General features: G+C 43.6%; 2 protein-coding genes across 2 annotated transcripts; both read right to left on the reverse strand.

The window, feature by feature from the left end:
- Positions 1-462: 462 nt before the first annotated feature.
- Positions 463-1765, reverse strand: LOC142941559 (odorant receptor 131-2-like). Its single transcript, XM_076083514.1, has 2 exons — positions 1613-1765; positions 463-1266 (listed from the first exon to the last, which is right to left on the reverse strand). The coding sequence occupies exons 1-2, from the start codon at positions 1763-1765 to the stop codon at positions 463-465; spliced, it is 957 nt and encodes a 318-aa protein (XP_075939629.1).
- Positions 1766-15148: 13383 nt separating this feature from the next.
- LOC142941563 (odorant receptor 131-2-like) lies at positions 15149-17827 on the reverse strand. The gene is made up of 2 exons (XM_076083520.1): positions 17678-17827; positions 15149-15916 (listed from the first exon to the last, which is right to left on the reverse strand). Exons 1-2 carry the CDS (start codon positions 17825-17827, stop codon positions 15149-15151), a joined length of 918 nt encoding a protein of 305 aa, XP_075939635.1.
- Between the last annotated feature and the right edge of the window lie 1945 nt (positions 17828-19772).

A 19772-nucleotide genomic window follows, 5' to 3' on the forward strand; every position in this document is an offset into this window, starting at 1 on the left:
TACAAATAATCTTATATTTACAACTGCCCTTCGGCAACAATACAACTCCAATCATTTCAATAAGTCGACACACACATAAATAAAGAACGGTTTCTTTCTGCATCAATAACGTAATAGCTGCAGGTTTTTCTCACATTAAAAATAACCTGAGTGCAATTTTATTATCTTTTATCCTTCCTCAAGAAAATGTGAAGGTTTTTATACTTAAAACTTTACAATTTCACGTAATTTTGGACCTTAAAGACAAACCGTGTGAATAGTTACACATATCACAGCCTTCGTCTGAACATGTTTTCCCTGTAAAATCATATTCTGTAAATCAAGAGTATATTCTGAAAACCTTTTAATAATGTATCATAAATAATATCTATTCACAAATAAAAAGGTTATGAGTGACATTTAACTAGTTATTTAGCAGAAAGGATATATATACACACATGGTCTAGTACAGCAACATGATTTTCAGTGAGGTCCGTGTTTGATGCTTGGTCTCATTGAACACAGCAGATAATTCTTTAGATGCTGTCTGAATGTATTGTCTCGTAGCCCGTACACAATAGGACTGACCAACCTGGGGAGCAACTGGACGATGATATACGAGGCAAAATTGATAATTTTATAATATTCAGGGAAGATGTACACCAGAGCCTTTCTGATCAGATGGGCTACGTAGGTGAGCATACACAGCAGCAGCTGAAAGCCATGCAGCAGGATGGTGTTCCTGGCTTTGTTTGTGTCTCCTTTAGTTGATTTCGATGCTTTAGCTGTTTTAGCAGCTAAGATGATCTTGATGTAAGTGTAGAGGAGCGTGAGCCAAACAACAACCAGGTAAACTAGGTAGGAAACTTCCTTCTTTTTTAGGTGGATAGGGTGACGGAACAGAGTATCAGTATGACAATAAATGTTGGAATAAAATAACTCCACAGGCTCTGTAGCCAGTAAAATAAAGACATCTGGCAGTATTGAAACTGCACTCATGGCCCAAATCAAACCAATCAGAATGTATGTTCTTCTGATGGTACAGAGCTCAGCGTGTCGCAGTGGTAGACAGATAGCGATGTAACACTCCACGGCCATGACAGCTAAATTTAATGGAGTGTTGAGGTTGGTGAAGACAGTGAAGATCATAATGAGGCAACATAAGGAAACATTAATTCTGTAGAAGACGTAAGTTAAGACAAACAGGCTGATTGATGTCGTCAGCTGGATCATGTCGTTCACCACCAGGTGGATGAAGAGGATGTAACGGGGATTCACATAAAATATCTGAAGGAGAGGAGAGAAAAAAGAAAGAACCACAGTTTAAACAACTCAATATTTTTCATATATCGGTAACTACAAAATGAATAATATTGATAAGATAAGATAATTTACAAGAATAAGCAATAAGGGAAATATAAAAATAAAATTAGAATTGGAGTAATCATAAAAATCATTCAGGAGGAATGTTGCATCCATCAGACTCATTTATAATGTGATAAAGTAATGATACCCGGCATTTGTCCGTATAAATATATATAAATAATAGAAATATAATATAGTGTATGATATAATAACACAGTATGACATATTAACAAAGTGTAACACACAATCAGTGCTAAAGGACTGTGACCTGGTGTTTCCTGAAGGTGTGAATCAAGGAACCGTTGATGTAGTTGATGATGAGGCCGAGAGTCAGAACAATCACATTTTTGGCTACGACTGTGTTGTAGGAGTCTCGATAACTCAGAGTCGACACGTTAAAGCCGGAAGACGATGAATTCATTGAGCTGATCTGAGGATCCTGCAAGCCTCTGAAGAACATTTCAAACACATTTCCAACCATAGCAGGAATACCTTGGTTAACAATTGAAGGGAGAGCAAAATAAATCTAAAGCCAATTCACTCATCCTCACTCTGTTTATAGGAAAACCATTCATCTTTAAATGTATCCATCCAAAATCCTCACTGTTGTACTTGCATGGATCTTAAAGGTTTCCCAACATCTGTAGCACACTTTACTTTAATACCAGGAGTCACATGTTTTTAACAACTTCAAAAGAAGAACGTATTAAATTAAATCATTAACGCATGAATTAAATGTTATGTTGAATGATCGTTTAAATAAAATGATGCCTGTTTTTTCTGTTTTGAGATGAACTGTTATCCACTTCTCAAAACACATTTTACCATCTAGTTGTTAAATTGTATATAGAAATTTAGAAGTTGAGCATAATAATTCCATATAGTTCAAAATGATTGCAATATTCTAAACACCATAGTAGAATACTACACTAACACAGTATGAGAGCATCAAAGACATTCCTACCTCAGATAGTATGCTCTAGTTTCCACCTTCACCAGTTATGAAATGAGTGTGAAGCGGTTTCATCTCTTTTTATGAAGCAGCATCAGGGAGCTGCTGTAACCTGAATGACTTCATCCAGCTAAAGTTAAGAAGAAAAGCTGTTGTTTCAATGTTGTTTTGAATAACAAGCTCTATTTTCATGCTTTTTATGCACTCTGGCACCTTATTTATATTCAAACTACACGTTTTAATCATTGAAAATTAATTTTAAAAGTGTTCTTCAAATATTCCATATTCATTGTAATGTTGTAAATATATGTTAATGTTAGTAATGTGTATTAGTTTTCGGTTGTTAAATGTATTTATGTTAACAATTGTGGATTGTAACAAAGTACATTTACTAAAGTACTGTACTATAGTGCAATTTTCAATACTTCCATTCCATTCTTCAAACCGCTTATCCTATTCAGGGTCGCGGGGCGCTGGAGCCGATCCTAGCTGACATTGGGCGAAGGCAGGGTACACCCTGGACAGGTCGCCAGTTTATCAGAATCAGAATCAGAACCGTTTATTGCCATGGTATGTTGAACATACAAGGAATTTGACATGACAGGAGGTGCATAACATTTAACAACAATCAACAGTGCAAAGTAGAAACATATTCAAATTTACAGAAAATATAAAATAAAGTAAAATATAAAATAAAGTGCACAAACGAACAGATAACAGGACTATAAACAAGTGAGATGTAAGTGTAGTGTAAAAGTGTCGAGTGTAATAGAGGGGATGTGCAGGGGAGTGACCGGTAGGAAATTGTCCTGGGGATGACAGAGTCAGTGGGGGTCCCGGGCTCTGTTAATGAGCCCGACTGCCGACGGGAAGAAACTGTTCATGTGTCGTGAGGTCTTGGTCCTGATGGACCTCAGCCTCCTACCAGATGGAAGGGGCACAAACAGTTCATGTCCAGGGTGAGAGAGGTCGGCTACAATCCTTCTTGTTCGCTTCAGGGTTCTTGAAGTGAACAAGTCCTGGAGGGACGGCAGATTGCAGCCAATCACCCTCTCGGCAGAGCGAATGATGCGCTGCAGCCTGCCCTTGTCCTTGGCAGTGGCTGCAGCGTACCAGACCGTGATGGAGGAGCAGAGGATGGACTCAATGATGGCTGTGTAGAAAATATTGATTTGAGGCAGACATAACGCTGATTTCTGCCCAGGATTTCATGCTTTTATGCCACGATTTATAGATGTTTATATGAGTAGCCTATAGTTGTGTTTGGAGTGTGTCAAAAGTGACTTATATGATAGTGTTGCCCATACGTTGCTGTTTAATCCGGAAAAAAAACGGGACAGATCCACAATATTGACGAACAATAAGGCTATTTTCCGAACAATATTTGCAGATGTCCTGAGCCCGAGCGCCCCCCAATTGGGCCAGAAGGTTAAGTACCAAAAGAGAAGAAGTGTCCGGATTTCAATGGGGGGTCCCAGTGGTTCGATGAGATGAATGCAGTTTTGGGTTACCGTCATTTTGAGGATACTGAGAAGGCTATGTACATTTATGACCATTTGGGTGGGGAAGCCAGACAGGAGATAAGATATCGGTCTCAAAGCGAGAGGAGAGACCCTCGGCGTATTCTGGAGAAAGTGTCTGATTTGTCCGGTCTAGGGATTAGCCGGGTGGGGGTACGTGGGGAGCAGCCAAGGATTAACGCTGATGGTCAGCCTATATGTTTTAAATGTCGGGTCGCTGGTCACATGGCGCGACAGTGCTGGGTAGAGGCTAAAAACAGAGGAGCAGCTCCTGTGTTGCTCCCTTCGGTCTCCCGTGACAGGTCTGCCCATCTAGCTGAGCAGCAGGGAAACTCTCTCTCCCTGTGGTAATGAGTCCAGCTACAGGTGAGGTTCAGTCGGGCTCACACTTTAAAGTTCCAAAGGAGGAATATGAATGTTTGGTTGGCAAATGTCCAACTGTGGAAATTTAACGTGTCTATTAACTATTACAGAGACATTTTTTGAGCAGCATTTTTAGGCCAACTCTCAAAAAATGTGAGTGGCTCTCCCTATCGGCGGCCAATGGGTTGGGCATTCCTTACCTGGGGTATTGAGAGGGATGTCTGTACCTTGGGCAAGATTGCAAATGGGAGGGGCATTCTGGTTGTTAATAGCTGTTCCTTGCATATTGGGCATGAACGTAATCAAGCAGTTTTATGAGATGGAGCAGTCGGCATCAGATACCGAGCAGGATTCAGCGTCTGATTCGGATGAAGTTTGGGGTTTGGCGTTCTCGGTTTGCCAGCAGGAGCAGGCTGTTTCACCTATAGGCTTTGCCTATTCCACAGTACCTCTCCGCTTTCCGGCTGGATCAATGTGTTCTGTACCAGTGTCAGTTTCACCTGGGCAGGCTTTGTCAGGCTCATTGTGTGTGTGGAGTCATTACGTGTGGGGGACAGGAGCCTCCTGGGGGACTTACTCATTTCCAATGCAGTAGGTCCAGTAGAGAATGGACAGGCTGCGGTACCAGTGGTGAATGTATGCGAACATTGAATCTCAGACCTGCCTCGGCTCAATACATTCGGTGGAAGTGGTGTCGGGTGGTACTGCTCCTGTAGCATTTGAACGATTAGGGCCGCAGGAAGAGCGAGTCTTGTGGGAACGGGCTGGTGGGGCTGCGAAGTGGTAGCACATAGGAATTTCCAGGGCTGACCGTTGAACAGGCACAGAAAGTGAGGCAGCTCCTGAGTAAACATTCTGGGGTCTTTGCAACGTCAGACATGGATTTGGGATGTGCAAGCATGATAGAGCATGATATCCCAGTCCTGGATGAAGCCCCGGTTAGGCAGCGCTACATGCGTATACCCCCAAGTCAGTATGAGGAAGTCAAAACACATATAGCACAGCTATTGCAGCAGGGCATTATCATGGAAAGCAGTAGTCCCTACTCCTCCCCCTTGGTGATAGTGAGGAAGAAGGATGGGTCGCTAAGGCTCTGTGTGGATTACAGGCAGCTCAATGTGAGAACACGCAGAGATGCTTTCCCTCTTCCACGTATCGAAGAGTCCTTGGATGCTTTGAGTGGGGCAAGGTGGTTTACCACTCTTGACCTGGCGAGTGGTTAACATCGGGTGGGAGTGGCTGAGAAAGATCGCTAACCCTAACCCTAGTGAATGGAACAGCTCCTTCCTATCTCCATGGTCAAGCCCTACATCCCCGCCCGACCACTTCGCTCTGCTGCCTCGGGGCGATCGGTTCCCCCATCGCTCAGAGGTCCCTACGGCCGATCGACCCGGTCACGGCTGTTTTCTGTCCTGGCCCCACAATGGTGGAATAAACTCCCCACTGACGTCAGGACAGCAGAGTCGCTGCCCATCTTTCATCAGGCTAAAAACTCACCTCTTCAAGAAGTACTACCCTGAGCGTTCCACTTAGCACTTATTGTATTCATACTAGTTTGTTGCACTTATTGTATTCGTATTAGTTTGTGGCACTTATTGCATTCGTTTGTTTCTGTACTTTGGCTCTGGTTTATGCTCTTAGATGCTTGTTTGAAAAAGGAGATGCACTTATGACTTCTGGTGACTAGTAGTTCTCTTGAAAACCGATGTTGAATACACTTATTGTAAGTCGCTTTGGATAAAAGCGTCTGCTAAATGACTGTAATGTAATGTAATGCATTCTGCACTCCTTTTCAGAATCAGACTCAGAATCAGCTTTATTGGCCATGTGTGTGTACACATTCATGGAATTTGACTCCGGTTTCCACTTCGCTCTCAATGTACAAACACAAGTTTACAATAAACAAGAAAAAAATATATAAAAAATAAAACAAGGGCAACAAAAAAAAAGAAAAGTAGAACAGATGTAGGTATAAACATTTAACAACTATGTACAATATAAGTATAAACATATATGTTCCTGTGTCTGGTGGTTTTGGCGTTCAGTGCTCTGTAGCGCCTACCAGAGGGGAGGAGTTGAACAGCTTGTGTCCAGGGTGTGAAGGGTCTGCAGAGATCTTTCCAGCCCGTTTCCTGACTCTGGAGGTGTACAAGTCCAGGATGGATGGCAGGCTGGAGCCAATGATTCTCTCTGCAGACCTGACAGTCCATTGCAGTCTGTTCCTGTCCTGTTTGGTGGTCGATCCAAACCACACAGTGATGGAGGAACAGAGTGGATGATGGTGGAGTAGAACGGGATCAGCAGCTCCTGAGGCAGGTTGAACTTCCTGAGCTGTAGCAGGAAGTTCAACCTCTGCTGGACCTTTTTCCTGATGGTGTTGATGTTGGGAGCCCACTTCAGGTCCTGGGAGATTGTGGATCCCAGAAACCTGAAGGTCTGCACTGCAGACACAGTGCTGTTGAGTATGGTGAGGGGGGGGGGGGGGGGGGCAGTGTTGGGGGGCTCCTCCTGAAGTCCACTGTCATCTCCACAGTTTTGAACCTGTTTAGCTCCAGGTTGTTCTGACCACACCAGAGGACCAGCTGTTCAACCTCCCATCTGTACGCAGACTCATCACCGTCCCTGATGAGGCCGATGACCGTTGTGTCGTCTGAGAACTTCAGGAGTCTAACAGACGGGTCCTCTGAGGTGCAGTCGTTGGTGTAGAGGGAGAAGAGCAGTGGGGAGAGCACACATCCCTGGGGGGTCCAGTGCTGATAGTCCGGGTGCTAGACCACATCCCCGGGGGTCCAGTGCTGATAGTCCGGGTGCTAGACCACATCCCTGGGGGGTCCAGTGCTGATAGTCCGGGTGCTGGATGTGGTGTTTCCCAGCCTCACCTGCTGCGTCCTGTCAGTCAGGAGGTTAGTGATCCACTGACAGGTGGAGGCTGCACAGTGAGCTGGGAGAGTTTGGGTTGGAGTATCTCCAGGATGATGGTGTTGAACGCTGAGCTGAAGTCCACAAACAGAACCCTTGCATATGTCCCTGGGGAGTCGAGGTGTTGCAGCATGTAGTGCAGTCCCATGTTGACTGCATCATCCACTGACCTGTTTGCACGCGAGGCAAACTGCAGGAGGTCCAGCAGGGGCCCTGTGATGTCCTTCAGATGGGTCAACACCAGCCTCTCAAAGGATTTCATGACCACAGACGTCAGGGCGACGGGCCTGTAGTCATTTAATCCTGTGATGGAGGATTTCTTGGGGACCGGGATGATCGTGGAGCGTTTGAAGCAGGAGGGGACTTCACACAGCTGATCGGTTGAAGGTCTGCGTGAAGATGGAGGCCAGCTGGTCAGCACAGACTTTCAGGCAGGAGGGGGACACACCGTCCGGGCCCGGAGCCTTCCTGATCTTCTGTCTGTGAAAGAGCCGACTCACATCCTCTTCACAGATCCTCAGTGCCGGTGGGGGGTCGGTTGGGAGAGATGAGGAGGCAGGGGGTGTAGGTGCTTGTTTGATGATGGGGCAGTTGGGGGTCATTGAGGTGGGCTTTTCAAACTTGCAGACCTCTCCACACTGACAAGGGGTCGTTGGCTGAAAAGTTTTTTCCAGCTTTGCAGTGTAGCTCCTCTTAGCTACCCTGATCTCCCTCGTCAGTGTGTTCCTGGTCTGGTTGTACAGGATCCTGTACCCACTTCTGTAGGCCTCCTCCTTAGCCCGACGAAGCTGCCTGAGTCTTGCAGTGAACCAGGTTTATTGTTGTTGTATGTGCAGAAGGTTTTAGTCGGCACACACATGTCCTCACAAAGATTGATGTATGATGTCACAGTGTCAGTGAGCCCATCCAGGTCTGTAGCAGCAGCCTCACAAACACTCCAATCAGTGCAGACAAAGCAGGACTGTAACTCCAGCTTTACCTCGTTGGACCATCTCCCCACAGTCTTCACCACAGGCTTTGCAGATTTTAGCTTCTGCCTGTAGGTCTGAAGAAGATGAACTAGACAGGCTTGTATGATGCTTGTATGGCTTGTATGAGTTTACACGGATGCCGTTCAGGCTCTGTAATGCACCAGGTACCTTTCAGCGGTTGATGGAACGGATTTTGGGGGGTTAGAGGTTCCAGTCGCTTCTCCTGTATCTGGATGACATTGTGGTGTTTTCGTGTACCATCGAGCAGCACCTTAGATTTGGTGTTGTCCCGGCTGGGGCAGTTTAATCTCAAGGTCAAGTTGAGTAGGTGCTCATTCTTTCAGTCAGAAGTTGCTTACCTGGGACATGTCATTTCAGTTACTGGAGTGGCTACTGATCTGGAGAAGATTCGGCGGTTGCAGAGTGCCGTCGACCACAGAGTTTGGCGAAGTTGAAGTCGTTCCTGGGTTTCGCAAGTTTCTATAGGAGGTTTGTGAGAAACTTTGCTAAATTGGCAGTCCCCCTCTACGCTCTGTCCACACGGCTGTCAGCTAAAGGGGGGAGGAAACCCTCTCCGGTCCTCATGTTCGGCCAGTTGTGGGATGCAACCAACTTGTGAAGATGTACTGACAGTACATCCAGAACTCTGCTGCTCGCCTACTCACCCACTCCCACTCCCGTGATCACATCACCCCTGTTCTCCAGAATCTCCACTGGCTCCCCGTCCCACAACGGAATATAAAGTCCTTCTCCTCACTCACAAAGCCCTCCATAATCAGGCCCCCTCCTACCTCACCGACCTGCTCCACCACCACACTCCGTCCCGTCGGCTCCACTCCTCTGATGCCAACCTCCTGTCCCTTCCACTCAGGACCAAGCACCGGACATGGGGTGACAGAGCCTTCTCCATTGCTGCCCCCTCCCTCTGGAATTCTCTCCCCAAACACATCCGAGACTGCACCGATCTTTCCATGTTCAAATCACAACTCACCTTTTCAGAACTTAATGTGTGACCAATGTGTGTTCTATGTTTTTAGTGTTTAGCTTTTTATGATGATTTTAATGTTTGTAGAGTGTCTTTGAGAATTTTGAAAAGCGCTATATAAATAAAATGTATTATTATTAGTGCTGGGCAAGTTAACGCAATAATAACGCGTTAACGCATTCATTAACGCCGACAATTATTTTATAGCGCGTTAACGCATTTTTTATTTTATTTTATTTTGAAAGTCCGTTGCTCACTGGCAGCGGTGGAGGAATGGAGAATACTGGACATCGCTGCGGTAAAGTCAGCAGACACTCAGATCTCCGTGGTCAACTCAGCAGACACTTACACTTTAGTGCACCTATATCAGCTATATATATATATATATATATATATATATATATATATATATATAGAAATTCAGAAATTCACGGTAAACCAGTGGCGGGCCGTGCATTTTATACCTGGGCCTTCACTGCTGTCCTTCAGCTGAAACACAGCTACGGTTATTATTTGTTTCGTGTAAAAATGAAGCCAACACCTGTAGATACACTATCTGCCGAGAGTGCGTCTCCTCTTTGCTCTGACTGCAGCGTGAGGCTTCTGTGGGCGGCGGCGGAGGTGCTCACAGCAGCACCCGCTGCTCGTTCACGACAGAGCAGAATGTACATGCTTTAACGTCAAAACACCAGAAAATTCTCCAACAACACCAGAACAAGTCGCTAGATTTGTCACTAGTAGCTTTTGACAAAAAAAAGTCTCCATGAGGGTTTGGAAAGTCGCCAGATTTAGTGAGAAAGTCGCCAAGTTGCCAACACTGGCACCTGCTAAATATGTCCCCAGTGCAACATTGGACGTAACAATGGTTCCTATCACATGTAAAACCAAAGAAAAATCTTCATAAAAACAAGTTGTACAAATAATAATATATAAACAAGCATATTAAAGCTACTGCAGATGTAAAAACAAACGCATTACCAGAGCTGCTGTTCACTATTTAAAGACAAAGTCCATCCTCTAATCTCACGGTTTAATCTCACGGTTGTTCAGTAAATCCGTGCGTTTTAGTTCCAGTAAGACGTCCTTCTCCATTCATGGACGCCAGTGAAGACAGTCGAGCCTCCCCAGTTGTATTTCTTGAATAGGTTTTAAGTATAAAACATGCTGCATCTCGTGAGTTAAAGGGAAAATACACCTAAATTGTGGGTAAAGTGTCTTTATTCTTTGATCGCTGGGTAACCATCATCACCTCTGAGTTACAGCGTCATAGTGATGAAGAGTAGAGCTGGGTCACCTTCATCACCTCTGAGTTACAGCATCATAGTGATGAAGAGTAGAGCTGGGTCACCATCATCACCTCTGAGTTACAGCATCATAGTGATGAAGAGTAGAGCTGGGTCACCTTCATCACCTCTGAGTTACAGCATCATAGTGATGAAGAGTAGAGCTGGGTCACCATCATCACCTCTGAGTTACAGCGTCATAGTGATGAAGAGTAGAGCTGGGTCACCTTCATCACCTCTGAGTTACAGCGTCATAGTGATGAAGAGTAGAGCTGGGTCACCTTCATCACCTCTGAGTTACAGCGTCATAGTGATGAAGAGTAGAGCTGGGTCACCTTCATCACCTCTGAGTTACAGCGTCATAGTGATGAAGAGTAGAGCTGGGTCACCTTCATCACCTCTGAGTTACAGCGTCATAGTGATGAAGAGTAGAGCTGGGTCACCATCATCACCTCTGAGTTACAGCGTCATAGTGATGAAGAGTAGAGCTGGGTCACCTTCATCACCTCTGAGTTACAGCATCATATTGATGAAGAGTAGAGCTGGGTCACCTTCATCACCTCTGAGTTACAGCGTCATAGTGATGAAGAGTAGAGCTGGGCCACCTTCATCACCTCTGAGTTACAGCATCATAGTGATGAAGAGTAGAGCTGGGCCACCTTCATCACCTCTGAGTTACAGCATCATAGTGATGAAGAGTAGAGCTGGGTCACCTTCATCACCTCTGAGTTACAGCATCATAGTGATGAAGAGTAGAGCTGGGTCACCTTCATCACCTCTGAGTTACAGCATCATAGTGATGAAGAGTAGAGCTGGGTCACCTTCATCACCTCTGAGTTACAGCATCATAGTGATGAAGAGTAGAGCTGGGTCACCTTCATCACCTCTGAGTTACAGCATCATAGTGATGAAGAGTAGAGCTGGGTCACCTTCATCACCTCTGAGTTACAGCATCATAGTGATGAAGAGTAGAGCTGGGTCACCTTCATCACCTCTGAGTTACAGCGTCATAGTGATGAAGAGTAGAGCTGGGTCACCTTCATCACCTCTGAGTTACAGCATCATAGTGATGAAGAGTAGAGCTGGGTCACCTTCATCACCTCTGAGTTACAGCGTCATAGTGATGAAGAGTCTGAGTTACAGCATCATATTGATGAAGAGTAGAGCTGGGTCACCTTCATCACCTCTGAGTTACAGCATCATAGTGATGAAGAGTCTGAGTTACAGCATCATATTGATGAAGAGTAGAGCTGGGTCACCATCATCACCTCTGAGTTACAGCGTCATAGTGATGAAGAGTAGAGCTGGGTCACCTTCATCACCTCTGAGTTACAGCATCATATTGATGAAGAGTAGAGCTGGGTCACCTTCATCACCTCTGAGTTACAGCATCATAGTGATGAAGAGTAGAGCTGGGTCACCTTCATCACCTCTGAGTTACAGCATCATAGTGATGAAGAGTAGAGCTGGGTCACCTTCATCACCTCTGAGTTACAGCATCATAGTGATGAAGAGTAGAGCTGGGTCACCTTCATCACCTCTGAGTTACAGCATCATAGTGATGAAGAGTAGAGCTGGGTCACCTTCATCACCTCTGAGTTACAGCATCATAGTGATGAAGAGTAGAGCTGGGTCACCTTCATCACCTCTGAGTTACAGCATCATAGTGATGAAGAGTAGAGCTGGGTCACCTTCATCACCTCTGAGTTACAGCGTCATAGTGATGAAGAGTAGAGCTGGGTCACCTTCATCACCTCTGAGTTACAGCATCATAGTGATGAAGAGTAGAGCTGGGTCACCTTCATCACCTCTGAGTTACAGTGTCATAGTGATGAAGAGTCTGAGTTACAGCATCATATTGATGAAGAGTAGAGCTGGGTCACCTTCATCACCTCTGAGTTACAGCGTCATAGTGATGAAGAGTAGAGCTGGGTCACCTTCATCACCTCTGAGTTACAGCATCATAGTGATGAAGAGTAGAGCTGGGTCACCATCATCACCTCTGAGTTACAGCATCATATTGATGAAGAGTAGAGCTGGGTCACCTTCATCACCTCTGAGTTACAGCGTCATAGTGATGAAGAGTAGAGCTGGGTCACCTTCATCACCTCTGAGTTACAGCATCATAGTGATGAAGAGTAGAGCTGGGTCACCTTCATCACCTCTGAGTTACAGCGTCATAGTGATGAAGAGTAGAGCTGGGTCACCTTCATCACCTCTGAGTTACAGCGTCATAGTGATGAAGAGTAGAGCTGGGTCACCTTCATCACCTCTGAGTTACAGCATCATAGTGATGAAGAGTAGAGCTGGGTCACCTTCATCACCTCTGAGTTACAGCATCATAGTGATGAAGAGTAGAGCTGGGTCACCTTCATCACCTCTGAGTTACAGCGTCATAGTGATGAAGAGTAGAGCTGGGTCACCTTCATCACCTCTGAGTTACAGCATCATATTGATGAAGAGTAGAGCTGGGTCACCTTCATCACCTCTGAGTTACAGCATCATAGTGATGAAGAGTAGAGCTGGGTCACCTTCATCACCTCTGAGTTACAGCATCATAGTGATGAAGAGTAGAGCTGGGTCACCTTCATCACCTCTGAGTTACAGCATCATAGTGATGAAGAGTAGAGCTGGGTCACCTTCATCACCTCTGAGTTACAGCATCATAGTGATGAAGAGTAGAGCTGGGTCACCTTCATCACCTCTGAGTTACAGCGTCATAGTGATGAAGAGTAGAGCTGGGTCACCTTCATCACCTCTGAGTTACAGCATCATAGTGATGAAGAGTAGAGCTGGGTCACCTTCATCACCTCTGAGTTACAGCGTCATAGTGATGAAGAGTCTGAGTTACAGCATCATATTGATGAAGAGTAGAGCTGGGTCACCTTCATCACCTCTGAGTTACAGCGTCATAGTGATGAAGAGTCTGAGTTACAGCATCATATTGATGAAGAGTAGAGCTGGGTCACCATCATCACCTCTGAGTTACAGCGTCATAGTGATGAAGAGTAGAGCTGGGTCACCTTCATCACCTCTGAGTTACAGCATCATATTGATGAAGAGTAGAGCTGGGTCACCTTCATCACCTCTGAGTTACAGCATCATAGTGATGAAGAGTAGAGCTGGGTCACCTTCATCACCTCTGAGTTACAGCATCATAGTGATGAAGAGTAGAGCTGGGTCACCTTCATCACCTCTGAGTTACAGCATCATAGTGATGAAGAGTAGAGCTGGGTCACCTTCATCACCTCTGAGTTACAGCATCATAGTGATGAAGAGTAGAGCTGGGTCACCTTCATCACCTCTGAGTTACAGCATCATAGTGATGAAGAGTAGAGCTGGGTCACCTTCATCACCTCTGAGTTACAGCATCATAGTGATGAAGAGTAGAGCTGGGTCACCTTCATCACCTCTGAGTTACAGTGTCATAGTGATGAAGAGTCTGAGTTACAGCATCATATTGATGAAGAGTAGAGCTGGGTCACCTTCATCACCTCTGAGTTACAGCGTCATAGTGATGAAGAGTAGAGCTGGGTCACCTTCATCACCTCTGAGTTACAGCATCATAGTGATGAAGAGTAGAGCTGGGTCACCATCATCACCTCTGAGTTACAGCATCATATTGATGAAGAGTAGAGCTGGGTCACCTTCATCACCTCTGAGTTACAGCGTCATAGTGATGAAGAGTAGAGCTGGGTCACCTTCATCACCTCTGAGTTACAGCATCATAGTGATGAAGAGTAGAGCTGGGTCACCTTCATCACCTCTGAGTTACAGCATCATAGTGATGAAGAGTAGAGCTGGGTCACCTTCATCACCTCTGAGTTACAGCATCATAGTGATGAAGAGTAGAGCTGGGTCACCTTCATCACCTCTGAGTTACAGCATCATATTGATGAAGAGTAGAGCTGGGTCACCTTCATCACCTCTGAGTTACAGCATCATAGTGATGAAGAGTAGAGCTGGGTCACCTTCATCACCTCTGAGTTACAGCATCATAGTGATGAAGAGTAGAGCTGCATCACATGCTCTGACTGTCATGAAGACACAACACACACATGTAGATGAAAGGTGTGAAACATGTTCCTGTTGCACAGCAGTGGAACGTTTCACACACACACACACTGAGCACAGATAGTGAAGAGATAGAACTGCTGCTGTGTGAAGAGAACACTGCTGCTAACAACAACCTGATGTGTTTAAAGTGTTTACACACAATGTTATTCACCTTTAGTTCATAGAGCAGCACTTTAAAATAAAAGAGCAATACACTACTTTATAATTCATTATTGAACTTTGCCATAACAATGAGATTAATCGCAAAAAATCCATGCGATTAATCGCGATTAAAAATTGTAATCGTTGCCCAGCACTAATTATTATTATTATTATTATTATTATTCACCAGTATCCTCATCACTCTAACCGGTGAGCCTAAAAGCGGCCCCGGGTGGTGAAGAGGTGGTTGCCGCCATAGCTTGTGTTTGTTCGAAGCAAAGCGTCCCGAGAGTGATCCACATAGGTTTTCAGCGTCTGCTTGTGATGACCCGAACGCTGTCCCCGGGTGGAGACTGCTCCCCTCATGAAGTGGTAATCTGCTGGGTCCATTGTAGGCAGAACATGTTGTTATTACTGGTGTAGGTGGACCCAAATGCAGACACTCTGAGTGGAGATTGATTAATGATTTATTGTAGAATCCAGGGGTGAATAAGGAATGGTTTGATACTCAACTGTTTTTCTATAATTACATAAAGTAAACTGAAATGGAACCTTTTTGAAAGCCCTCCGTATTATAATCCGTGAGCTGTATCTCACTGTGTGCTCATTTTACACAATAGATGTCTTTTTAAGTACTTCCTGAAAGTCTTGTTTCTTAAGCCATAGATGATTGGAGTAATGGATCGTGGCAGGACCTGTGCAATAATATAACAGGCAAACAGGGAGTCTGAATAATTCTTAGGGAACCATAGCAGCAGAGACTGCTTTAACTGGGGTGTTGCATATGATGCCATACAAAGCAGCAGCTGGAACCCATGGAGGAGGATTGTGTTTCTGGCCTTTTTAGCATCTAAGCTAGCTTTTTTTGCAGTGAACAGGATGTTGAAGTAAGTGTAAAAGATAACAAACCAATCTATAACCAGATACACAATATAGGTGACATCTCTCTTCTTGATGATGAGGGGATTTGAGAAGACGGTTTGTCTGAGACAGAAGACTCTGGAATGAAAGAAGTCCAGCGGCTCTGTGGCCAAAGTGATGAACAGATCAGGAAGAACAGACAACATGCTTGTCGCCCACATTAAAGCGATCAGCATTAACGTTCTCCTGACGGTACAGATCTGCACGTGGCGAAGGGGGACGCAGACGGCGATGTAGCACTCCACCGCCATGCAAGCCAGGTTCAGAGGGGTGTTTTCAGTGGTGAAAAGAGCAAGTAGGATGAAGATGCTACAGACGGAGACATTTATTTTGTAGATGGTGTAGCTGATGACGAACAGGATGACAGTCAGCGTGACTTGGATCATGTCGTTGACCACCAGGTGAATAATAAGGATGTAGCGAGGATTCGTGTAGAAGATCTGGAGGGTGGAAGAAAGAGAACACAGGATGGAAGTAAAGATTTGTTCTACTGGAGAACAGCATTAAACATGAATAGCAACACTTAACATTAATATCTTAATGGTTATTCAATTCCTGACAATCTGCTGTCAAATCATTTCGATATGAATACTTTCAGCGTTGCTTAGGGTCGAACAATATGATAATATGTATTGAGAGGCAATATAAACTTGTAGACACTTTTTCTACTTTGGACTTTATTAACAAAAACATATTCTCATTGTTTTAAATCTATTTATTTCCATTTACTTCACTATATGGTACTATACTGTGCTAGTGATGCAGTTATAGATACTGTGGTAGACAATTTTCAATATTGTCCGACTATAACTAGAGGCTGACAGATACTGTATGTTTGTAGAACTGAGTTTTATATTTGGGGGTTTATAGAGTTATGACCAAGGTAAGTAGTGAGTGGGTCGTATTAAAGTTACAGATTATGTAATATTTCAGCTGTTACCAATAAGTTTATGATGATCTGTTTATCAGTCAACTCCAACCATAACACAGATCAAGGGTTGCACATTTACTTTAAATACTGAAAGGTTTATTTCAGTCCTGATGAATGAGCATTTATGCTTTGCTATTGTCAAACTATTGTACATTACGTTGTTCTAATAATCATTAAACATCACACTAAATAAGTGGTAATTCTGTAAATTTCTTGAAAACGGGCCAAAATCAAACTGGTCTGGTTCAAGAGAGACAATAGCCATACTTATAAATAAATATTAATCTGCAACCTCACGTACGCTCATATTGCACCGGCGTGCCGGGAAACCACGAGGTAGCAGCTTCATCACAGTAAACCGTTACTGCCTACAAGTGGTGATATGAATAGAGTATCGAATTTTAACACTATAAATAAACAGGGTGTCACTTTCTGCATCTGTGTAATGTTAACAACAAACACTCATCAGGTGTGTCATACCTTTCAGACTCTTTTTATTAGAGGTGTTCTGATACTGTTTTTCCTTCTCGGTACCGATCCGATACCAGCGTCTTAACAACAATGAGTCCTGTTCAACAGTAATTATTTGAATCATCCCATACATACGGGTTCATATGCATGAAATGTCCCCTCTGTAATAAAGCTCCCTCCGTGGGGTTCAGTGTCTGCATAAACCAGAACTACTGGAAGACAAAAGAAGTCAGGAAGTATGACACAGTTTCTGTCTTAAAAGTGTTTATTCTTAACATCAAAGCAACCGCATGTTTATTTATATTGCAAACGTAGTTATTCTATTTCTAGACCGTACTCTGTTCAAAAGGCCAAAGACTGTTTACTGTGGTGACGCAGCCGCCTTTTCTTCTTCATTGTTCACCTTTAATGAGCCGCTGTCTGAACTCATCACAGAGTGTTTGTGAGGGAAGAAGCCCCACTCGTTTGAACATTGACTGAATGTTTTTATAGTTCCATAAAAAAAGAAATGGAGTGACAAGTCTTCTGTAGAAGTGGTTCTCCCACTTCAAATGTAGTAATACATAGATAGTTGTATACAAATGTAGTAATACATAGATAGTTGTATACAAATGTAGTAATACATAGATAGTTGTATACAAATGTAGAAGGCTGAACCTGTTATTTCAATGTGTCAGATAAATCTGGAATCAACATTGAATATCTTCTGCTGCTAGTAAAAGACTCCGACTCACTAATTTAAATATTAATCTGCAGCATATTTCTTTTTTGTTCCCACATAATTAAAGGAGCATCATACCTGGTGGTTATGAAAGGTGTGAATGAGGGCAGCATTGATGTAGTTGATGGAGATGCCGAGGACCACGACGATCACGTTCTTGATCACAGCTTTAGTGAAGGAGTCTCGGTACTCCAGAACCACGGTCACATTGACGGACGACACGTTCATCTCTAACAAAGGATTGTAAATATTGACAATAATTGAAAAGAAATTCCAATATTGACCCTTTGAGTGAAACATTCCCAAAGAAAATGTGTTATTACATACTTATTTATTCTTAAAACTATCAGTTGTTTACTGTTATAAACATTATTATGATTCAAAATAACATTTATATTCTATTCGAGCATCACTTCCCATTATGATGAGTGGCAGAGTGTGAAATTTACAGTTTTAGTTTTTACTCATCGACAATATTTCTATCTATATTAATCATAGATATTCAATTTCAATACTTTAACCTCCAAAACATCTGAAGCCGGAGTTGATGTGAGCTGAAAGTTTTTCTGTCCAGCAATAAGAAAAAGGAACACCAACCCGACCTGAGTGGTTCCTCCAGCAGACCGATCTCAGGACCAGAGAAGTCCTGAAGAACACACCTGTAGACTAAACCTGTCACAACCTGCCGACGTGGTCTTATTCACATACTCTGAACCAACCAATCTCTAGTTTCAAGTCTTCTTCAATACAGCATGATGTTCATTTAGTACATTATGGTCCATTTAGAGTCAAACAGACCATAAAGCAGGGGATGCTTTAGGGCGGGGCTACACAGTGATTGACAGGTCTCTACCAGAGACGTATACGGCGTCTCTACGTCACTCCTCCTCAGTCCAGATATGGTCACTTCCTGTTCACTGATTGATTAAAAAAAAAAACATGGCGACTGCCGTAATCCAAAAATATTATTATTATTATTATTACCACTATTATTATATTTATGAATCTATTATTTTTTACCAATATATACAATTATTATTATCATTACTGCTGCTGTTATTATTAATATGATATGTATTTATTTTATATTTATAGATTTATTTTGTTTATTAATTAATAAATAAAGCCATTATTATTATTATTATTATTATTATATTAGCAAGCTCCTTTTTTCCCGTCACCGTTATCCTTTGTTTGGATTCTTTTGTGGATCTTTACAGACGGTTTTGTCCACGTGTGACTGCTTCAACACTTAGCCTTCTATAAAGCAGTCTAAGAGCAAAATGGCCCAAATGGTGAATATAATAAATGATAGCGGTTGATGGTCAGGGTGTGGATGGAGGTACTGTGTGGTGTGGATGGATGTGGACGTCCTTTTTGGAGCCACCTAGAACCTCCGTCTGGTCAGCCTCAGCAGGTCCGTGATGGATGGAACCTTCTGGGCCTTTTGGCTGGAATGAGATCTCATGTTTGACATCGTGGACGAGAAGCACATCATGATTCTATAGCTATCCTGTCTGTCTGTCTCTATATGTCTGTCTGTATGTCTGTCTGTCTGTCTGTCTCTATATGTCTGTCTGTATGTCTGTCTGTCTCTATATCTCTGTCCATCTCTCTGTCTCTGTCTGTTTGTCTCTTTCTGTCTGTCTGTCTGTCTGTCCGTCTCTCTGTCTGTCTCTTTCTGTCTGTCTGTCTGTCCGTCTCTATATCTCTGTCTGTCTCTCTGTCTCTATCTGTTTGTCTGTCTGTCTCTGTCTTTCTGTCTGTCTCCTGTCTGTATGTCTGTCTCTCTGTCTGTGTATGTATGTCTGTATGTCTGTCTGTCTCTTTCTGTCTGTCTCTCTGTCTCTATCTGTTTGTCTGTCTGTCTGTATGTATGTCTGTCTCTATATGTCTGTCTGTATGTCTGTCTGTCTCTATATCTCTGTCTGTCTCTCTGTCTCTATCTGTCTGTCTGTCTCTGTCTTTCTGTCTGTCTCCTGTCTGTATCTGTTTGTCTGTCTGTCTCTGTCTTTCTGTCTGTCTCTCTGTCTGTATCTGTCTGTCTGTATGTCTCTGTCTTTCTGTCTGTCTCTCTGTCTGTCTCTGTCTTTCTGTCTGTCTCCTGTCTGTATCTGTTTGTCTGTCTGTCTCTGTCTTTCTGTCTGTCTCTCTGTCTGTATCTGTCTGTCTG

This window comes from Anarhichas minor, unplaced genomic scaffold (assembly GCF_050575085.1).
Source record: "Anarhichas minor isolate MPS153535 unplaced genomic scaffold, ASM5057508v1 ptg000135l, whole genome shotgun sequence".
NCBI lineage: Eukaryota > Metazoa > Chordata > Actinopteri > Perciformes > Anarhichadidae > Anarhichas > Anarhichas minor.

Coding starts and splice junctions, on each gene's coding strand:
- LOC142941559 (XM_076083514.1), bottom strand. CDS start 1,765: ATGAATTCATCGTCTTCCGGCTTTAACGTGTCGACTCTGAGTTATCGA. Junction 1,267..1,612: donor ACACCTTCAGGAAACACCAG/GTCACAGTCCTT, acceptor CCTCTCCTTCAG/ATATTTTATGTGAATCCCCG.
- LOC142941563 (XM_076083520.1), bottom strand. CDS start 17,827: ATGAACGTGTCGTCCGTCAATGTGACCGTGGTTCTGGAGTACCGAGAC. Junction 15,917..17,677: donor ACACCTTTCATAACCACCAG/GTATGATGCTCC, acceptor TCCACCCTCCAG/ATCTTCTACACGAATCCTCG.